General features: G+C 38.1%; 1 protein-coding gene across 2 annotated transcripts in view; it reads right to left on the reverse strand.

The window, feature by feature from the left end:
* LOC149806890 (cell division cycle protein 20 homolog) overlaps nt 1-21,959 on the reverse strand; it is a 41,341-nt gene extending 19,382 nt beyond the window's left edge. Inside the window, exons 1-3 of one of the 2 annotated variants that reach the window (XM_089931860.1) lie at nt 21,588-21,959; nt 4,451-4,585; nt 606-808 (exon numbers count right to left, since the gene is read on the reverse strand). In XM_089931860.1, the coding sequence (XP_089787986.1) occupies nt 606-808; nt 4,451-4,585; nt 21,588-21,837 (588 nt within the window). In that variant the 5' untranslated portion in view covers nt 21,838-21,959. Of the gene's footprint in view, nt 1-605; nt 809-4,450; nt 4,586-21,584 lie in introns of both variants that reach the window. The other variant, XM_089931788.1, reaches the window with a different exon arrangement.
* Nucleotides 21,960-22,746: the final 787 nt, after the last annotated feature.

The following is a 22,746-nucleotide window of genomic DNA, read 5'->3' on the forward strand; positions in this document are numbered from 1 at the left end:
GGTTAGTGTTAGGACTGGTCGGCCTGGTGTCAGGATAATTTAACTAGGTGGGACATCATGCTACATATCTGCGGCATGATGCCTCGGTGCTAGACATCACTATAAACTGCTATACTGCAGACATCGTAGAGATATGACTAAAATATTGTTAAAGCTTCGTTAAAAATCCAAATCTCTCTCTCTCTCTCTCTCTCTCTCTCTCTCACACACACACACACACAACTTTATGGCGCCGTTTCATTGATCACGTTAAGTGTATATTGGGTCAACAGTCTTAACATATTGTAAGATATATTCATCCTGATGGGAAGAGAGAGAGAGAGAGAGAGAGAGAGAGAGAGAGAATGAGAATCCGATTTAAAAGATATCTAAGGAAATATATATTTGTGTGTGTGTGTGTAGAGAGAGAGAGAGAGAGACAGAGAGACAGGGACAGAGACAGAAAGAGAGGAGACTAAGATAATATAGAAATACTGAAGAACACATATAAAGACAGAAATAATGCACAAGGAAACAGAAAGTAGTTCCAAACGTGATATCGCCACTATGGTGGCGCCATCATTTTTCATCCAGTGATAAATTTTAATATATCAAAATACACTTACAAATATGTCACCCAAGTTATCCGCTACTGCAAGGAACGCCCCACTGACGTCAAATGTCAGAGCTGTCACGTAGTAGTTTTCTGATTCTGTGGTTTTTAAATCCAGCTGCAAGCAGTCACGTGTTTCAGCATTCCATATGTAGGTGATCGTGTTCAGAGCAACGGCGATTAGATTCTTGTTTCCCCAATCCAAAACATTAGTATCTGATAAAACATGTTAAAAAATCGCATTATAACCGCAACTTCAGGATTTGGGTCAGGGAACATTTTAAATGGGTGAAAGCATTCACTTTATTCGTACCTTTACATACACCCCACCCAAGAAAAATGGCTTTGCTATCCCTTAAAAAATGTCTGCGGACGCCTATGTAATGCACGTAAAAAGTTTGGTGTAAAAAATATAAAACCTATTCGAAAATATTATTGCAATTGCAAGATTTATTTATTTTTATTTTGTTTTATTTATTTTTACATTAGACCTTTGAGCCCCTTCCAGGGACTTTGGCATGGGGCCCTAAATTCACGCCACTCCGCGAATGGTCGCTAGATGTACCAAATAAGTACAAGTTGGTAAATTTCAAGCCATTGATTTTGACAAAATGGTCAAGGACAGACGGATGGTTATAAAATATCACCACACTAAAGCGTGGGGATACAAATATGCTATCACAGGATTATATTTAAGTTGATGGAACTAATGCAAGAAAATTCATAAGTAGTCTAAAATAGAGTCTCCAGATGATTGAGTGGTCTGTCCATTTAGGCTCGAGTCCCGGGATCATATGTGTGTGTATGTGTGCATGTGATCTGGATTTTTAACGTAGCTTTAACAATATTTTCAGTCATATCGCTACGATGTCTGCAGTGAGACAGGTTAAAATGATGTCTAGCACTGGGGTATCATGCCGCAGACATGTAGTAGCATGATGTCCCACCCACTCACATTATCCTGACACCAGGCCGACCAGTCCTAACACTAACCTTTTAATGCTGAGCGCCAAACAAGACAGCTGTTGGTACCATTTTTATAAGTCTTTGGTATGACTCGAATGGGGATCGAACCCACAACCTCCATTATCATAGGCGGACGCTCTAACCACTAGGCCACCAGAGCGGTCTGTCCCGGGATCGACCAGCTGGATATGTGAGAAAGCGTGGCAGTAGCTTCCCGTGGGTCGGTTGTTCACCCCAGATTTTCCCGCGTTTTGTTCCCACTAGAATATATTTACTGGTCGCCGTTTTTAGCCTATCATGTGCTGAAAAATGTGTTAAACCCAGAACAACAAAACAACGTCTAAACAATCATATAGAGTTTTAACTGGTCAATGAGTGTTGAAGTCTCTCAGAAATTAAGGAAAAAGAGCTAACTTTCCTAAATGATCAAAATGTACATGGGGTTTAACGGGACATCAGGTCAATCCTGTCTATACAGTGCTGAGTACATCTGGTCAATCCTGTCTATATAGTGCAGAGTACATCAGGTCAATCCTGTCTATATATTGCAAAGCACGTTTAGGTAAAAAGCTTAAAAATATCGCAAACATACCAACAAAGAAAAAAGACAAAGGCAAAAAAATGCAAAATTCTTAAAATAATAATATTTTTAAATAGAAATCAAACTCATAAGGGGACGAATCCCGGGCAGAAAAGTTGTTTCCATTAGTGTCCTTTTACGACATGCCGGAGGGCGCATCAAGCAATAAAAAGCTCCCCGAAAAATGTACAGGATACTATGTGGTTGAAATCTTGTGGAAACTGAATGTGTATCGAATATAAGGATATTTTTTGTTATTTTATTTGAAAATAAGTGCTATTGTTTCACAATATGTCCATTCTTATGACTATCAAAGTTCAAGATTCAAGATTATTTATTTCCACAATTTATGTCACCATCCCATAATAATTTAATATATACAAAAGGGGCAATATTAATCGCAATACACAGTTTATAATATAAGTGAGATATTAAGTACTGCTTAATGTTTAGCAAATAATGTGATAACATCAGGCTATGTGTTATTTCTAAAGATGGACTAGAATACCAGCATTTATCTAATAATTTTTCTAAGAACTTTTTCTAAAGCGCTCACCGTAACGGATCAATGCCATCTCACCTCTGTCTGCGTGGGTTCGAGTCGCGGGTTCGGCCTATGTTGGTATGTGAGAGAGCTTGCCAGTAGCTTTTCGTGGTTCGGTGGTTCTTTCCGGGCTTTTACCGGGTTCTTCCTCCACCATTAATACTGGCCGCCATGTATAGCCTATCTTGTGCTGAAACATAGCGTTAAACGCTACAACAACAACAACTAAGAACTGTGTGGTTTTGTGGAATCTACGCCATTTTTCAGCACGTGACAGCGGTATATTCGATGGAGGAAGAATTCAAGACGACCCCGGGAAGAACCACCGATCAAAGGGAAGCTACTGGAGAGCTTTTTGAAATACCTACACTGACGGGGTCAAGATTCAAACGGACAGACCCAGGGCTCCCAAGAACTTTGTAATGTTTACAAAGAATAAATGCATGATATTCTTCCTCAGCAAGTTAAGGCCGAGACACCCAAGTTAGAAGTAAAAACTAATTAAAGAAATAAACGCACCAATGTAATGACACCTTGATATCTGATTGCCTGCACATTAGCTTTATGGTTACAACATCTAGCTCCCGAAAAGGTCCTACAGATATAAAAAGGTAACCTTATGCACTGACATTTCTCAGTATTTAGTAGTGACTAGTATCCCATACAGAACATTGATTTCCTTGATTTAGTAGCGTCTTTCATTTAGTAGCGTCTATTATTCAAAAGCACATCGAGTTCCTTGATTTAGCAGTAACCATTATTCCATATAACAGATTTCCTTGATTTAGCAGTAACCATTATTCCATATAACAGATTTCCTTGATTTAGCAGTAACCATTATTCCATATAACAGATTTCCTTGATTTAGCAGTAACCATTATTCCATATAACAGATTTCCTTGATTTAGCAGTAACCATTATTCCATATAACAGATTTCCTTGATTTAGCAGTAACCATTATTCCATATAACAGATTTCCTTGATTTAGCAGTAACCATTATTCCATATAACAGATTTTCTTAATTTAGCAGTAACCATTATTCCACATAACATATTTTCTTAATTTAGCAGTAACCATTATTCCACATAACATATTTTCTTAATTTAGCAGTAACCATTATTCCATATAACGGATTTCCTTGATTTAGCAGTAACCAATATTCCATATAACATATTTCCTTGATTTAGTAGTGACTATGTTTCCATATAGTACACATATTTCCTTAATTTGTTAGCGGCTACGATTCCATATAGTACATATATTTCCTTGATTAATTTATGTTCATACCCATTTAAATGCATACAATCGTTTACTTTTTGAGAAAATTCATGTATGAAAAGTTGAATAACGCCGACATCTTGATAAATGCAAAGAGAAACAACAAAAAAAATTTTCTTCATACTTTTGATATTCATTAACTCTCTGATAACAAATTAATATGGATAGAAGCATATACAAGTTTCTATTCTGTGTCACACAAGCTTGATACTATTCTCAAATTTTCGGTGTCTTAATGTATCTCCTCTCCAAATTTTGTGAATGTGATTTGAAAATGAGCACATTTGCACTGAACTCATACATCGATTTTAAACACAGGATCCGTTCACAACTCCCGAAGGACGGTTTTGTGACGACTGGTCCTGGAGTCAGATACTTGGTACATGACGATGTCTAGTAGGAGATACAACTGGAAGAAATTGGGTAGGATGGATTTACATGGGAGAAGAACTGGAGTGGAGTCAAGAGAAACCAGGAGGTTGTTATTACAGAAATCATCCAGGAGTCCCGGCATGTCCATGATACAGTCCGGTGAAGTAGCCACCTTTCTTTTGCTTCCGTTGAGAGGGGATTCGTATCCTTCATCTGGGCTCAGGCAGGGGGAACTCCACGGAAAAGGTGAACCTGATACAGACAACAGATAATGTTCAATTTCAATTTTTTATTTATTTAAAAAAATCATACATTCTATTCTCAGCACTTAGTGTCATTTTCATTTAAATTTTGTTTTCACATGACAAGCATCATAATGTATGAAACATACGGGAAACATCTACTGGAATGAAAAATTTAGTATGGCGGTTACTTGGAAAATGAATCTTAGAGGGGAGTCTACCAGATTCCATGAATGGGGCGCGATTCATTTGCCGTTTAATATTGATCAAAATAACAATAATAATGGAAAATTTACTGAAAGGGGGGGGGGGAGGTAATGGTAGTTTATAAAGGTGTGTGTGGTAAAATGTTTGTCTTATGTCAACGCATGTTGCAGTTAAAAAAATAACAATGGAAGTTTTAGAGCAGATAGTTTGGAAAGTATTTGTGTGTATGTATGTTTTATACCAGGCATATTTCCTTCCCAATATTTTACTTTCCTGTTTGTTCATCATCAACTTCAATAAATAAATATCAGGGCATGCGATGGTGTCTACCTCACATGCGCGTACATTCAGTATTATCCTTTTACTGGTCATCTCACGCGCGGGATTACATGTTGCTCTTTTATAATAATGGTCAGCATTAAATAAAATAACTGTGCTATTCAGACCAACCTTCTCGAATATGCTCAAAGCATATCCTAGTTCAGTTTAATGGGGAGAAAAACAGAATCGCGCGTGAACGCTGTAAGTTGATTTTAATGATGCCCAAGCACACAACGTCTATTACCGCAAAAGTTAAAGTGCCTCATTTTTCGCTGAATTGCTTTTAAGTCCTTTGAGAAAGCACGAGACCCAGAGCATCTTTTTGCTGTTTCCATAAAGAACAAAATATGTGGAGTATCGGAAATCTTTTAATATCCATAACATAATACAAGTTTGACAACTGAATAATATAATTATTGAAATAAGAAAATTCGTTCACATTTCATCAGGTCACTGGAAAACATGCTGAGAAGATTTTTTTTTAACAGAATCATGACCAATAAAACTGTGGATAAAAAACTTAAAACATCACTGCCATAGAAAGGTGATACTATAAAACACGTATTTATATTATTTGTTATAGGTGTTAACAATAAAACAAAAGTCTGAAAATTGTTCATACATTAACTTAATGTTTTTTTTTTTTTGCTCTCGTCATTTAGATTTAAATTGTCCAAAAGTACCTCTGTAAATATGGAACGAATCCACTTCCCAATACATCTAGGTTTGAACTCATAAAGGTGTATATAGAAATCATACCTTAATTTTGACAATCTCATATTTCTGCGAGGCAACAATGTACCTCAAATGTTTGTCGACACAGTAATTTATGCAATAAGCATACAATTTGATGCCGGAAATGTCTTCTAAAAAAGAAACCGTAATCTATTCAGACCACATCGGTATTATTTCGACTGGATTGACCGAGGAATTATGAATAAAAATTGGTCAATGCATTCGCATTATCTTGATCAATCGTAGCTTTCTAAATATCAAAGTTGGTCCGAATGGCAAATATAGACATACATTCGAGGTTTAATCCTCAAGATTGACCGCGAAATTGTGAATGAGCATGTTCTGCACCTGGAACTGACATGCATTAAAGACATACCATTTACTCATGAATTGGTCATAAGGCACAAAATATTAATGTTAAAACCGTATTTTCTTCTTCATAATAAATTTTTATATTGTCCCCTTGCATTAATTTATACACGACAAATACAAAAAGGTGCATTTTACTACACGAGATTATCATGTAAACATGTTTGACTATTCTGTGATTAATTATCCCTGTCTACATTTAAAAGGATCAATACTATAAATACAGCTTGTATTTAGATACCCTACAAAGTACAAAACTATATAAATATTAACAAGTCATAACTGGGATATTCAGAGAAGACTTGAACAACAACGTCGACAGACAAACATTTTGCTAGTATGATATTATATATAACACAAAGAAAAATATCTTTTCAAATGAATTGAATAAATTAAAACAAATTCTGGACCAGGTAAGTATGTCAATAGTATTGACTAAATGTGAATTTTTTATAGTTTACTTAAACATTAGGATTTTTTTATGACGCTTGGGGAGGTAATATAAATCAAATGGACAACAACTTAGCTTCTCCATATGCGGACTCTAGAGATGGAATCACCATTCCAAAATCCTCTTTCATTCCAACTGATGTTATTTAGAATGGAATGTATGCAATATTCCACTGATATGGTACTCTCATATTCTGAGCTATTATACAAACATTTATCTAAGTAATTTGTTTCTTAGTACTATGACTATTTATAAAAAGTTTCAAAAACACATAAAAATTGATGTCATTTAAATTGTTGCACCTTTAGAGTTGTACACCTCCCCGAGACCCCTGTGAGATGGAGCCATATTATATCCCTTTTCTTGCACGAGTTTCAATCTAGAGTTTGAGAAGATCGAGCTACATATACAAGATGAGACGGATACACATTAAATAATACTCAACATGGAGATATCGAGGCTGATTTAGGGTGAACACATCTGATGCGTAGAGAGGGATCCATTTAATCGAAATTGAAATAATCGGCTGGCCCATCAAAAGTGTAAATGACTTAGGAAACTTCGAAAAAAGTTAGTAAACAATTTCAAATGAATCAAAGTATTTTTATATCTGCCCTTTTGGTAGGAGTTTCTTTCTTAGATATGCAAACATGTAAATGACAACGGAATAAATTATGTATGTGTACGAGAAAGGGGGCGCTCTACAGATATTATGAACTTCTGAGAGTGTGACCGATGAAAGGGGAAGTTGTTTGCATTTGCGGCATGCACAATGGAGAGAATATTGGCATACCCCTATGTTACTTTTATGTAGTTTCTTTGGATATTGCACTTGTGGAAACTGTGCATAATCTAAGCACGCAGTTAACCAAATTGACTGCTCCCACGTACTTGAAATATCAGCTCAAATTGGTCCAAAGTACAGTATCTTTAGCAGTTATTAAAATAAGGAAATGTAATTTACCATACTAGACTGTATCAGCTTCTGAAAATTCAATGAATCGGCTCTTTCATTTTTACAATTTACCTATGAAACCCATGAAATGAAAATAACCAAGTGGAACAGGTTTTTTTTTTAAAGATTCACGTCTGAAATAAGGCCAAACTGTATACTCTATAACCTATATTACACCAATCAGTCATATAACAAAATAAGGAGAATTAAAGTTTCTTGAACATGACCTAAAGATAAACAAGGTCTTAATTTAAATAGCCATTACTTTTTTTAAAATTCTAACCCTATGCAAAATGCGAAACAGTAGAGCTTCACCAAATATGCAGATAAGACAATTTCGTCTCTAAGTTGAAGAATCAAGGTGAATTTCGCTATTCGGAACAACGATACTTGATTGAAACAATATCGAATCATTTCTTTTATGAACGTTCGCTATTGGCAATACAAATACAAATTGGTGGGTGAGGGAAGTATTGTTGAATATCGCGTATAGTACTTAACGAGTTTAAAGTTATATGTTATTAACATAAACAAATTGTCATTTATATGTTCAAGAACAATCTGTTTTACGGAAAATGTATTTTATATGAGCTAAAATAAAGCAATATTATGTTGTATTTTACGACATTGAAATATTGAGTTACTGCATTGTAATTGTCTTGTTGTATGAAAACTAAGATGCAAAGAGCATTACATTTGTCATATACTTTGGGTCTTGCCTACAATGCATATAGCAAACATCACGATGCCTGGTAATGGGGACTTTCATATCGACCTTCCTCTAGTCAACTCGGTCGCTTGACTGACAGTCATATTACAAACAGACCTGTAATTTCATGGCTATCAAACTTTCCATATTGAAAGTGCAAGCTGTGGTCAGTACTGAAGTATAAAAAGGCCCCGATGACCCTCTTTATGGCCCTTCCACCCGTCCTCGACTCCACCCATATGATAGTTTAACCCCTACGCGAGCGTTGCCTTTTGATCGCTTAATTTTGTCCCGCAGAGGTGTGTGTGTGTGTGTGTGTGTGTGTGTAATTTGGATTTTTCACGTAGCTTTAACAAATGTCCAGTCATATCGCACCGATGTCCGCACTGTGACAGATTAAAGTGATGTCTATCACTTGGACATAATGTCGCAGACATGTACCATCATGTGCCACTCAGTCACATTATTCTGACACCAGTCCGACCAGTCCTAACACTAACCTCTTAATCTGAGCGCCAAGCGAGGCAGCTATTACCATTTTTACAAGTCTTTGGTATGACTCTGCCGGGGTTCCAACCCGAGACCTTCCGCATCCAAGGTGGACCCCGCAGGTGTGTGAGTACACACATTACGTCACATTATCCTGTCATGAGGAGCGGAGTCTACAATTTACTTATCTTATTGAGACTGTGAGCCTCAGTGTAATTACTGAATGTACTGTGTTTTGATCAATACTGACTATTGACAGGTTTGTATTACTATATCAAAAAGCTGTGTTGATTTTCTTTACAGCAATGGTTTTGTACTGACCAAAAAAGTTGAGTTATGAATATTTTTGTATTTAAAAATCGCTTGCTGTGGTTTATATAGAAATGACAACAAAAAAAAAGAGCCAGGACATTGATTCACTAAATATACTGAAACAATGTAATTTATTTTGTAGAATTGGCGTAAACTTGCCAAAGAAATGGAATGTCAAAAAAGGGATATAAATTAAGATCGGAGTATCGTTTGACTGCATCATATAGTTTTATCGAAGCAGTACAGAAGATGATATATGCATTCTTCGAAAAAAACTCCAGAACCACATTGAAAAGTTTGTGGATTTGGGAGTGACGTTAGAAACAGAACAAACTAAATTGGAGATTTTGAGGCAAATAAAACTAAAAGAATCTGCTGAATATCTTGCATGAAAGAGTAAATCCTCGAAAGAAATATAACTCGCCCACTGCGTATGACTCGAGAGACGTTTCTGATGAGATCAGTGAAGAGATGGTTCAAGAACGAACTAATAAAACATGTTTTTGGGTCATGAGGATAGGAATGGCATCCGAACTCACTTCTGTTCAGTGGTTATACAAAAGGCATTACACCGCCGCAGAAGAGGAAAGGCGAGCACCTGAAACAATTTTATGAAGCTATTGCCAAAAGCATAGAAGCAAAAACGATCGAGGAAATTTACCAGCGTCCTAAGAAAATTGATGTCATTGGATTCCAGCGCACAAAGTATGGTCGTATTCGAGTTGGTGTAGTACTCACTGACGGTTAATTTGATCTCCATGATGGGTCATTCGAACTCGTTTGGGACCTAGAGGTACTGAAATTTATTTAACTTGCTTGTATTTGCAAAGGCGTTTGATGATGCCAGTGATTGCAGTAATGAGTTATTCTTTCGGAAAAAATCTGATCTGAAATTTCGAGTTATCATAAAGTTGCGCAATGGACTCTATGAGGCTCGTTATCCGATTAGTATTGAAATCCGTGTACCACCTGATGCGGAGGAGAAATAAAAAAACCCACAGTGACTGATCAACTGAAATTTAGCAGTGCTTCTGCTAACTAAATAAAACGCTCAGGCGAATATATGGAAAGCTCCGTGGCATTGGCATGCAATAAATGCAAAGCTGCCTGTCTCGGAAAATAAGAACTCTGAATTAACGTGCCATTACGAGAACTACAAAACACACATAAATATTACCTGAAGGTCCACGTGCACGACACCTGCCTTAAATGTGGCATCCGTGTCAAATCACGTAATCAACTTTGCCAGCCTTGTGGATCTATTCGTGAGTACTATAAAGCGCGCAGAAATAAAACTAAAAATATATGGCTGCGCAAGCACAGACACCACAACAATAAACTATAACCATAAACAGGTGAAATAATAACCAGGAATGAAGCAACTGCAGTAGTTTCCAATCCTGATAAAATTGACAAAGCATTGAAAATGATCTCGAAACGTTAGAAAACTACACCAACGCAAGATCAGGATGGACTCTTGAAAGATGTACACAGGACGAGGTACATCTCTAAATATATCAACCGTTTCGTGGATCCAGTTACATACCAACAAGTGGTTCCCGCCAAGATTAGTGATAAACGTGGAAAATTTTGTCAATCATTCTTTTGAATGGGCAATTTTATCGGCGCTATATCCTGCTAGTCATCACCAAGATACGCCTTGAAAATACTAGCAACACTTAGATGAACTCAACTTTGATGTTAATGAATTTCATGTGTAGGTTACCAAAGCCACATTGAAACACTCAACACAAGTATCGCTGTTGATGTGTTCAGGTATGACAAAGGGTCTGATCCGCTAACATCATCCCCATATGAACAGCGCGAACAAGTTCAGATTAATTAGTTGTTGCTTAGTGAAATGAAAGAATCATAATTCGATATCGCACTACGTATGGATAAAGAATCTTACGCGGTAACTTAACCGACACAACAAGCATGCACATAAAAACTTTACTTGCAGACGTTGCCTGAATGTATTTAAGACTCTGCAACTACTCACCAGGCATAACGTTTAGTGTGGTGTTATCAGTGAAAAATCACAGCGTACAGTCATGCCGGAGCCTGGTAAAATCATTGTCAAATTTCCAGCAGCACAACTGAAGATGAAAGTCTCCTAAATTATCTACGCGGATTTTGATTGCTTGAACGTTTCAGTAGAATGCTCTGATTTTACAGACGCTGACAAAGACACAACTGGTTCTGATATGAATCAAACAGTGCAAGTTGCTTAACAAATTTTATTCGGTTTTGTTATGTAGTAATTCAATGTAATAGCAAAACTGATCCGCCAGTCCTTTATCGTGTCCAGGGTGTCCAGAAACAGTTTTTGTGTTTCTCAGATCGATCATACTTAAGGTAAAATGGATTCGGCAGCACTTTTTCCCATCAGCATTCATAATTATGACTGGTCATAACGTTTGTGAATTCTCCGCAGCCACTCACTGCTGGCTTTGTGAAAAAGCTATTTTACTGACAAAGAGAAAAGAGCAAAGAAAGTCGAAAGTCCGTAACCAATGTCACATCACTCGTGCGTGAAGAGGTACCGCACACAACGTATGCAATTTGCAGTTGAGAATTTATCCCCAGAAAACCAAAATCCCTGTGGTGCATCATGACCACTTAATAATGCAAGCAGTAGCCACATCAAACTCCTCAATAACTGTGATCCCCAACAACATGGAAAAAATGCAAGATATTTCGGCTGGGGCAATTCCAGTTTATCTATTCGATACGGTTTATGGATTCGTCCTTGAACAACTTAGTAAACAAACTGAGGCCGAAAAATTTCAAAATCACTCGCAGATTCTGTCCACTCAGTAAAGACCTGCTGAAGAAAAAGGCTTATATCCTTATCAATGGAAGCATTTTATTCATCGTTGTTGCGTTAAAATATTTCAGAAATTGTTTTGAGCATGCAGATAAAGTTTGGTCAGCATTAGGGTGCAAAAACTTTGAGACTATCACGATTTTACGCACTAATGTGTAATTTCTTACTGATGTGTTTAAAATATTTCGTGACACTTCCATACATATGTACAAGTTCGATCATGCATATTACTTCTCGTTACCGGTATGGGTTGGGATACACTGTTGTCAAAATCCAGAAATGACCTGAAACTGCTTACTGATATTGATCAGAATCTGTTTATCGAGCGATCACTTCGTAGTGGTATATCCATGTCAAGTCACAGATGCGTTCGTGTCAGCAATCCAAACGTGGATGAGTATGACCCCGCTGACCCCAATAGTTATATCATGCATCTATATACAAATAATCTTTACGATTGCTCCATGATACATCTACTTCCGGTTGGTGGATTTTAGTGGATTGGTTGGGCTCACAATAATACGTGCACGATCAGAACATCCTTGGTGACCACGGACACTTCTTTGAAGTTGGATCTGGAATATCCTGAGCATTTACACGAGGCACACAATGATTACCCTCTCGCCTTAGAGACCACGTTGGTGCCTGTTACTTGGTTGTATCCGTATCAGTGCTAGAGTCAGGCAGCAAAGAAAAACTGAATTCATCAAAGTGGCACTAAGTCTTCGGACCAAACACAAAGACACAGTGATGTATTACACGTGCGAAATTTGCAGTTCTATTTGCGACAGGGATACAGTAGAGAAGCGACGCTGCTTAGCTGCTCAGTAATACCAAATATTGCTTCAAAATAATGTGATAGAATGCCGCAAAAAAGGTCAAAGATAAGTCACAGTCGCTAATGACTACACAACAAGAACTTACAACGGGGTTTTAACAAATATTTGCCCGCTGATTAAACCCACAAAAGAAATTTCCGAACGTGCTAAGGATATTAAAATAGCAGCAAACGCATCTGTACAACAAGTGGCACCACTTTCTGGAACAGAAGAAGCACCTGGTCTAGATCTTAAGGTAACAAAACGCATCAAAGATATTAAAAGCCGCAAGAGCAACTGCAGAGACTATCGCGCGTTTGCCACTGGTGATGGAGAAAGTCTAAGAAGACGTTGAAGAACTTGGCGAATCTCAGGGTATACTCGCAAAAGGTACCCAGGCACTTAACTTAGACGTAAGAAAGGCACTTGCCAAAACACCAGAGGTGCCACCAAACAAGTCAGACTTGTCAACACTGCCTCAATTCTTTAAAGAAACTCTTCGTCAGTCCATGCTAAAAATGCCATCAAAGGCAAATTCTGCACATATAAATTGGGAATGGCCTAAAATGGTATTCAGAGAGTTTACCGCAAGGCTAAAATGTACTGGTAGTCGGTGGGTTCATTTTGTGCAAACTTATAATGCATTTGTGTACTGAAGAACTGAAGGCGATTCGTTATGGAGAGAATTTTTACAAATACGACCACCACAAATACCTCGACTAAATAAAGAAGAAGAAGAAGAAGAAGTAAAGCAGGGGAGGCATCTGCACAATTTAGCAAGTGGCTAACAAAACAAAATATCCGCCTATTTCGCCCAGAGGAAGAATAAGACGAGTGGATAAACAATTAAGTAAAAGAAGTAAAAGAGTGGGAAAAAGTTGTCCAGCTGGTAGTTAAACAAAATGGAAATGTTCTGGCCAAACCTTCACCAAAGAATAACACAAACAGAGACGTAGAACACCACTCCTCGAACAGTTAACAACAAAAGCTGCAGAGAAAGTTCAAAGACATAAACGCACACAAAAAGAAGAAGGGCAGAGATGGATGGATGAATAGTAAAAAAGAAGCGGACTCGGTGGACTGTGCGATCCAAAAGACCTTGCGGATTGATTAGAAATACTGGTGTGATCGGCTCGTGCAAGTAACAATGTACCCGAAGTTATTAATGAAGCTATATCGAATAATTAGCGATTGCTCACTGATGATTTTATGGACAGTTGTTGTTGTGGGGTTTAACGCCATTTTTCAGCACAAGATAGGCTATACATGGCGGACTGTATTAATGGTGGAGGAAGAACCCGGGAAAACCCCGGAAAGAACCACCGATCCACGAGAAGCTACTGGCAACCTTTCTCACATACCAACATAGGCCGAACCCGAGACTCGAACCCACGCAGACAGAGGTGAGATGGCAGTGATCCGTAACTGTGAGCGCTGTAGACTACTTGGCCACTCGGGGCCCCCGATTTAATGGACAGAGACATATCTTGCGCTGAAACATGAACTATATTCATGATATAAACAACACCGATGATGAGTTCTGAAACAATTGAGATGGTGCGTATACTACGTAAATTCTATGCATCAGTGCAACACGTTGTTTTAAATACAGCACAGATCATTACCTCGATGATTACCATCCCATCTAATATTAAAAAAAGAATTCAGTGCGACTTGTTCTGTACCCGTGACCGCTAAGGAATCATGCTCACTTGATATCATACTATCATCACTGCGAGTGTAATACAACTGGCCTAATAGTTGGTCCGAACCGTTTGTTGGTCAGGTCGCAAATAGTTCATTTGTGTTTTCATCAGATAATGGTACCACTTGGAATACTACTGATCTTTCTACAGCGCATACGATATTACCTCAGTCAATGATGAGGTTCTACGAAGAATTTCGGAGTTGACGGGCAAGGACTCAAAAATTTATAGTCGTGAACAAGAACCCACACTCAGCTTTGTAAATGCCATTTAACATCAACATTACCTGTTTAACAATGACAGTCGTCTTTGAAAACAATGCTTGGTTGGCTCAAAGATCTTCCGAAAAGTATGCACATTTTGCGTGCAGGACCTAAATGGACTCGATATCATATCGGGCCTTACATTGTCAAAATTACTTCAACGACGTAGATCATTACAATTTGAGACTCCGTCAGTAATAGTTATGACAGGTCTGAAATGACAAGTCTAGTTGTTCAGAGGTTACATAAAGATATGGTTGTCACCAACCGTAGAACCAGGTGATTTGATATCGATTACTCCCGCAACATCTGTGTATCTTTCATGCTATATTAATGGGCTGACACATGTACCTTTTTCCTTTATTGATCAAGACGGGCATGTGATCTGCGTAATGAAGTACTGAAAAATAAAACTGTACATTAGACATCGACCTGACATTTAATGATAACATCAGTGCCAGTCGTGCGTGGATATGTAAAATTCATTTGCGTAGTTAATGCGAGAAAACACGCATACATGACATATTACAGAACCGGCATCGTTGACGTTGCTCGTGAATTTTTTACAGGTGCGCTAAAAGCCCTCACAGCGTAGTGAATTATTGACAATACAACTGCACATTAGAGATCGACCTGACATTTAATGATAACACCAGTGCTAGTCGTGCGTGGATATGTAAAATCCATATGCGTAGTTAATGCGAAAAAATACGTATAGTTGACATATTACGGAACCGGCCTCGATGACGTTGCTCGTGAATTTTTTACACGTGCGCCAAAAGCCCTCACAGCCTTATCACCACGCGGTGCCCACAGTAAGGTGTGTGTGTGTGTGTTGTGTGTGTGTTTTGGATTTTTAATGTAGCTTTAACAATAAGTTATGCAAATCGTAGCAAGTTTTACAAATATCGTTGTGGATCGATCAGAACAATTAAATCACAAGCATTTCAGTCAATTCGAGTCCGATTACGACTATTAGTCGCACGAGCACCATCAAAGGCGATTGTAATTACATTACCATGGACCGAGTCAATGCCGTCTACAGTTAGTAAAATTATTAACGAGGCCGCTTAACAGCTAATTTAGAGCCAGTGATTGCAAATCTGACAATGGGGAGAGGATTTGTACGGTATTAATGAAAATCAATACTATATAGTATATGTTTAATGGCCCAATTCAAATACGTATTTGAGCCAGCATTTTACACAGGAGCGCCTGTGTTAGTGAATATAAGCAAGAGAAACTTCCATTATTACTTATATGCAGCTAGAGACCCCAAGCAATTCAAAATAGAATTGCACGTACAAGACACGTCCAGGTTTTTTCTTCCACTTCAGGCATTTTTGGAAGTTGAGGGCAAACTGGTATGCTAGAACAATGCTGATAAGGATGCCAATGCCCGAGAGGGGTTTGTAAAAGGACGGTGTCATGACGTTGTTTTATAGTGCACATTATTCCATTGATGGAAAGGAAATTGAATCTATTCTGAAAAATGTTGACGTGGCCACAAAAATTCTCGGACTCGCGAGATACAGCGATGATTACGCAAGAACAGCTTGCCCAACAATGAAGTTTGTCAAAGATGTAACTGATCATGCAGATCACAGATTTAACATAATTAGACGGCCTCGAAATAATGTAGGCAATGCTGCTGGAGTTGCAGAAAATTTTACGCTTCCTTATTTCAACTTTAGATTTGCACAGCGTCGATCACATCTCATTTCGCGTGCGTTTCTCCTCAGTCACATTTTAATTACTTTGTTTTCTAAAAACAACTCCAGTGATGCCATTTGGCGTGATGATAGCAAAGTTGTCTATTTGAAACGTTAACACTGTGGATAACGTATCCCCTCACTGAGTACAGAATCACGCTTGTTATCGTTTATGCAGTCGAGAACCACGTTAATATTGTCGTTTCTTGCACTTGCCACAGACGCACACCCACCAACTGTTATTGTGGGACAATTTACTTGGCAATTAAGTGCTCAGCATGACCTTACTGCACCAAAACATTTGTTTTAGCGTTTCAACTTACAGCGTGAGAGAGATATCGGCCGAGAACTGAGAAAAATTACATTTGAGAACTTAGAAGTGACTGAGGTCTTTTTGCGGTTAAACGGCCATCATGAATCCTCTAAAGAAATTCAGCTTTGCTATGCAGAAGCCACTCCTCATATTGTATGTGCATATCACAAAATGTGGTCGCGTATGGACCGGCATCCAAACGTGACACGGGTTTGCACCTTTCTCAAGATTTTCGTACGTTGTACCCGATTTATTAACTTTAATTGGAACACTTGAAGTTGTTCAAGCAGTCCGCCTTTGATATGTATTTTCATGCACGTGTCGGTAACGCTGGTGGTGGTTATCGGTGCTATGTTTTGATACTTTCTGACAAAACACTATTGTAGAAAGGTGCTGGTATTTAAATGAGAATGACTGATGTATCTATGGAAAATTCGTAGAATTTTCATAAATTCATATTAAAATCGGTTTTATATTTGAGTAATAATGTCCTGTCACAAAGTAAATGTCGGACTTACTGAAATCGACTTGAAAAATAAAACACGCTTATCAATGCATTCACCAACCTCGCAAACACTTATTGATTTCACATTAAAGTACGTTTGATATTATACAACAATGTCTATTAACGTTTATGGACGTTACACTGCTCGACGACACAGTGCGCTGATGGGGATCTGAGCCAGTTTCCCACCAAAGTGGAGTTTACTAGTCGTGTTTTGTTGGTGTCGCTTCACGTGAGCTTGTGATTTTTGAAGATCACACTGGCAAACTGAAAACGTCGAACATAGACATTCAAGATAGCACTGTCAAGCTCAAAGGCTGATCTTGACGTCCTTAAATGGCTGGGCGTGCATTGCATGAGATAAATAATCATAATTTGTTACCAGGACGGACAGTCAAGTTTATAAATTGTACACAGTTGCATTGTCAGCACATCTTTAGTCACCGGAGATGAAAATCAATTGAAGCACTCAGCATTTATCCTGACTAGTACTTACTCGTCTTTGGTGTTTTGGGCTTAAGATTAGATTTCTCTCATTGTATATATATGTAATGGAATATGACCTATGTGATGTAGTGGCATAATTAAATGGCGGGGTGATGGATTTGCTATTAACAACAATTGTGCTCCACTTGTCGAATATCTGCGTCAAAGTGGTGTTACCAAACACTCGTATGAACCGTCATATAATTGTGTTAATGGTCAAGTAGAAATTGACATTTGTGATCACCTGATGTACCACAACCAACCTGAGGTCAGCTTGGAGTCATTGCACGTACACATGAAACAGCCGAAGCTTTAAATTCAGCAACAGATGCAAAAGTACTCCGGGATTGTTTCTACAATGGTGTAGTGGCATTCACCTATGTATCTACCCACAGTTAACGTTCACCATCGAATATTTTAAACCAATACTGACTCAACTAAGAAAAGAAAGGTATCGACTGTTATTCAGCAAGGATGCACTTGTTCAGGTAACAGATATTGCGCAAAGACGATCGTTATATGTAAAAGGTTCTGGCGTAATTAGTGTTTTGAATGAGAGGAGTACGAGCAGGGGCGTATTAACCATTAAGCAGACTAAGCACGTGCTTAGGGCACCAGGGCCAAAGGGGGCACCACAAAGTTGAGAAAAGGGTGAAAAGAAAAAAAAAAACGAATGAAGATTTGTAAAAAAAATTGATAAAACTAGTGCAAATTGATCATAATGTTCTGTTTCTTGATCATGGTGCACCCTAGGGTTATCTTCCCAGGTGTACGTGGAAAGAAGGGGGGCACCAAGATTTGTCAGTGCTTAGGGCACCAGTGAGCCTTAATCCGCCCCTGAGTACGAGTCCACCAGCACGCACAATAGCAGCAGATTTAAGTTTTCCCGAGGCAGGCTTTTTATAACTGCATGACAACTGTGCCAGTAAAAAACAACAGAATAATTGGTTAGAAGCGCGCTTATGCATTGCGCCTACACGTGAGGATGAGACCGGACAAGGTCTACCTTTCGTGCAATTAAAATACGCGATTGTATTATTAATAGAAGAACTATGACGAACCCTTATTCTTACCAACGGGAAAAAATAGTCAAAGCGAAAAAGCAGCTGCAAAATGATATCACCATGAGAACCGCGCTAATCGTGAAATAAAAACCATCCTATTGAATTGTATGTGCTATTTTCGCTCTTGTTGCGGCAGCAATTGTTGGTCTTGGTGTGACTGGAATCACTACAACATTAGCCATCGTATTGGGAGCAATTGGGATAGTTTTCGGTGATATATCAATAGGAACTGTTTGTTTCTGGTGGTGCTTATAAATTAGTTTCCATGCTACAGCATTCCCGAATACACGTATACTACGAATTATTTTTGCAGCCAAGCCATACAAACCAGTCTCCATATGATCAATAAATTGTACTCGGTTGCAAATGAACATAAAAATATCAGTGCAGCCCAGTTTGAGACTGTATGGGCAGAAATGGAAAATCACAGACAATTACGAGCACAAAAAGGAAAAAACTCAAATTTACAGACAGAAATAGTCAATTAAAAAATACATTAACTGCTAACCATTACGATCATTTATTTCCTGGGTCCGCAGAATTATATATTGATCACGTGCGTAGACTTACCTGAAGTAGTACTTCCCTTTTGCGGAATATTCCTTTATACAATCACAACAGAAAAGTATCAACGGCTGGATTTTTGGCATCCACTGGAGCTCTTTGGGGTCCTTACATCTGGATGAGACTCTGCCCCACATGACCGCTCCGGTGGCCAAGTGGTTAGAGCGTCCGCCCCGGATGCAGAAAGTTGCGGGTTCGATCCCCGGCCAGATGCAGAAAGTTGCGGGTTCGATCCCCGGCCGAGTCATACCAAAGGCTTCTAAAAATGGTTCTAACAGCTGCCTCGCTAGGCGATCAGCATTAAGAGGTCAGTGTTAGAACTGGTCGGCCTGGTGTCAGGATAATGTGACTGGGTGGGACATCATTGCTACATGTCTGCGGCATGATGTCGCAGTGTTAGGCATCATTTTAAACTGCCACACTGCAGACATCGTAGCGATGTGACTGGAAAAACGTTAAAGCTACGTTAAAAATCTAAATCACACACGCACAGACACAGACACACACACAAACACACACACACTGCCCCTCATGACTGAATCACAGAACGTCACATGTGTACTTGTACTGCCCCGGGACATAATTAAAAGTGATCAAACGGCGACTCTCGCGTGTGGGCCAAATTATCACGTGGGTAGAGTCGAGGACGGGTGGAAGGGCCACAAAGAGGGACACTGGGTCAAGAATGGACTTTTCATACTACAACCTCTTTTCACATCATCTTTCACCGAATGTACGTCTCTACGTATTAATCTGCCAAAGATTATATCTTCGGTTATCACCAGTCTTTCGCTCTTAATACCCATCTAAAAATAATACCATTAGCTATTTATAATAAATGAACTTAATATGTGTGCATCAGTGGGATGTATATTGAATTTTCTTATATTAGAACTATTGTATTTATGGTATGCGTTTCCGTTAGTGTGTGTGAGAAGGCACTTAGAAAAAGACAAATTTTAACAAAATTATAAACAGAACAGGTGAGATATATGAACAGTTGTATACTTTATAAGGTGGTACTTCTTTCATTTCTGGTGTATGTCACGATTGTCACTAATCGAGAATGTATTGCGCAGCATTCTCAGTTAAGGTGAATATGACACGTATTCATCTAAATGTCCATGTGCTTTCATCCATTGGTTTCTACGGTGTGTCGAATATGTCATTTATAGGGAAAGAGTCGACACATTTGGCCAATTAGTTACACATATATTAGTGATGATTCAGTGACGTTTTCTATATTTGTGATAACTAATTATTTATGTTGTTTTGTGTATTACATTTTAACACTGGATCGATTAGTTCTGAGCGTTGTACAATGTAATCATTAGCAAAGACATGTAATCATTAGCAAAGACATGTAATCATTAGCAAAGACATGGATGCTTGAGACACCTGGATACAAGGTGATATGTTAATATGGCTGGTGGTCTATATAAAGGGAAAATATATCAAAGTCTTAGATTTCGCACATTTTGCCTTAAACCCATTATTAAGAGATTTTAACTCAAGTTTCATTAATTAGTATAATATAGAAAACTGAATTACCAATTGTAGTACAATAGATAATTAAACATGTACAGAAAGATACATGAGAAAAGGCTATTAATATTCCAGATTCTTGAATTTGTGGATCATCGTAATGTTTGGGACTAAATATGAGTCATTATTATTATTACCAAAATATATGGAGAGTTGTGTTTTTATATTCGTCATAGCATGTTGTTTATGCCTTCATGCCTTTATTTTACTAAAATGTTTTAGGAACTATTGTCAAGGTTGTTCAGGACTGACTATAACCCATTCTATTTGCAAACAATATAAAATCATCTCATGTTCAATTTCTCCAAGTTTTCTTCAAAATCTTCTTCTCTTTGCCACTAAATGGATCATACATGTCAGTGGCATTTCATTTTCACTACATACATACTCCATATTGCTGTACACAGCATCAAAGTTTGTAGACAAACCGGTATGGGATTGTATTAATTATAAGTTATTATTTCACACACCCATTGCTAAACGGTGTATGATTGTAACTGAAATAAATAGGACATAACTATTACCACAATTGTAAGCTATTTCTACACAATTAGAATACCACACCCTCCCACCTTTACTGCATTGTGCATTACCAATAGCCCTTAATCCTGCTAATTATATACAGGTGAAAATCGTTACTGAAGAGTATACTTACTACCTGGTGTAGCTTTAGTTGGAGTCATTGGTAGAATTCTTGGGTCCCTCTCGTGAAAGGCATCGGATAAAAGTCTCCAATAGCCCTTGGCCCCACTTTGGCGATACTGACCCGGTACGCTTTCCTTTTGGCTAGGGGTGGGGGAAAATAACTTGGCATGGGACTCCTCTACGTTTAGATTGGGCCGGAAGGGGATGAACCTGTCATAAGGTCTTCTCCGGTGTCCATTTGATGTGGCTGATGCAGTGTCCATGATTCTGGAATTTCAATTTAAAAGTCAGTTTATTGTTCGTGTGTTCTGCGTCCGTCCGTCTGGTCACCACTTTGAGCGAATATTGCTTGAGATTTGCCAGAGATCTACTCACAATAAACAGGTGTCCAATCCATACAATGGGGCATGTAATGGGTTACGATAAAGGTTACTATATTTTATTAATTCATATACGAAGAAAACTTTGGTCTCCAAATCACTATGATATAAAAGTTATTCCTGAGAATAACAAAGGTGATACTGATTTGTGAGTGTTTACTAAAGACACATTATGTGTAAAGTAATTCACTGCAATATATCTGTTGAAATAATGAATTCCCAATAGAGCCCCAGTGACACAGCTCGCTATCCGTGGCCTTCTTGTAACACTTCTTGCACGTGATTTACGCATTGTTTAATGACCTACACCGTGCATGTAACAAACACGAACAGAATCCAGAGATTTATAAATCTACGTAGAAACATGTGTACTAATTACAAATTTTAATTAATGAAATTATTTGATTCACATGGCCAATTTCAAAGTATTGAGAAAATCAATATATTAAACGCAATATCAGTTTCTTTAAACATAACTATTCAACATTGTATTCATTTGTATAATATTTACTGAGAGTAAAAATCGTAAAAGCGGAAGATCAAGAGATAATAGGTTATAATGACATATAGGTTTTGCAGTTGTGATTTACCAACAAACGCATTCATATAGTGCAACTCGTAAGAGTTTAAGCATAAAATTACAAGTTGTTGACGTCGTCTTTCCAAATAAAACTAATACCCATCTCTCGATAGAATCTAATTCATGACAACAAGAACTAAACTCCTTAGTTGTTGTTTTCGGTTTACCCTGTAAGAACCACCGACCCGCGGGATGGTACTGGCAAGCTTTCT

Source organism: Sinohyriopsis cumingii, chromosome 1, assembly GCF_028554795.1.
Source record: "Sinohyriopsis cumingii isolate HCF-2022 chromosome 1, ASM2855479v2, whole genome shotgun sequence".
NCBI classification, from domain to species: Eukaryota; Metazoa; Mollusca; class Bivalvia; order Unionida; family Unionidae; genus Sinohyriopsis; species Sinohyriopsis cumingii.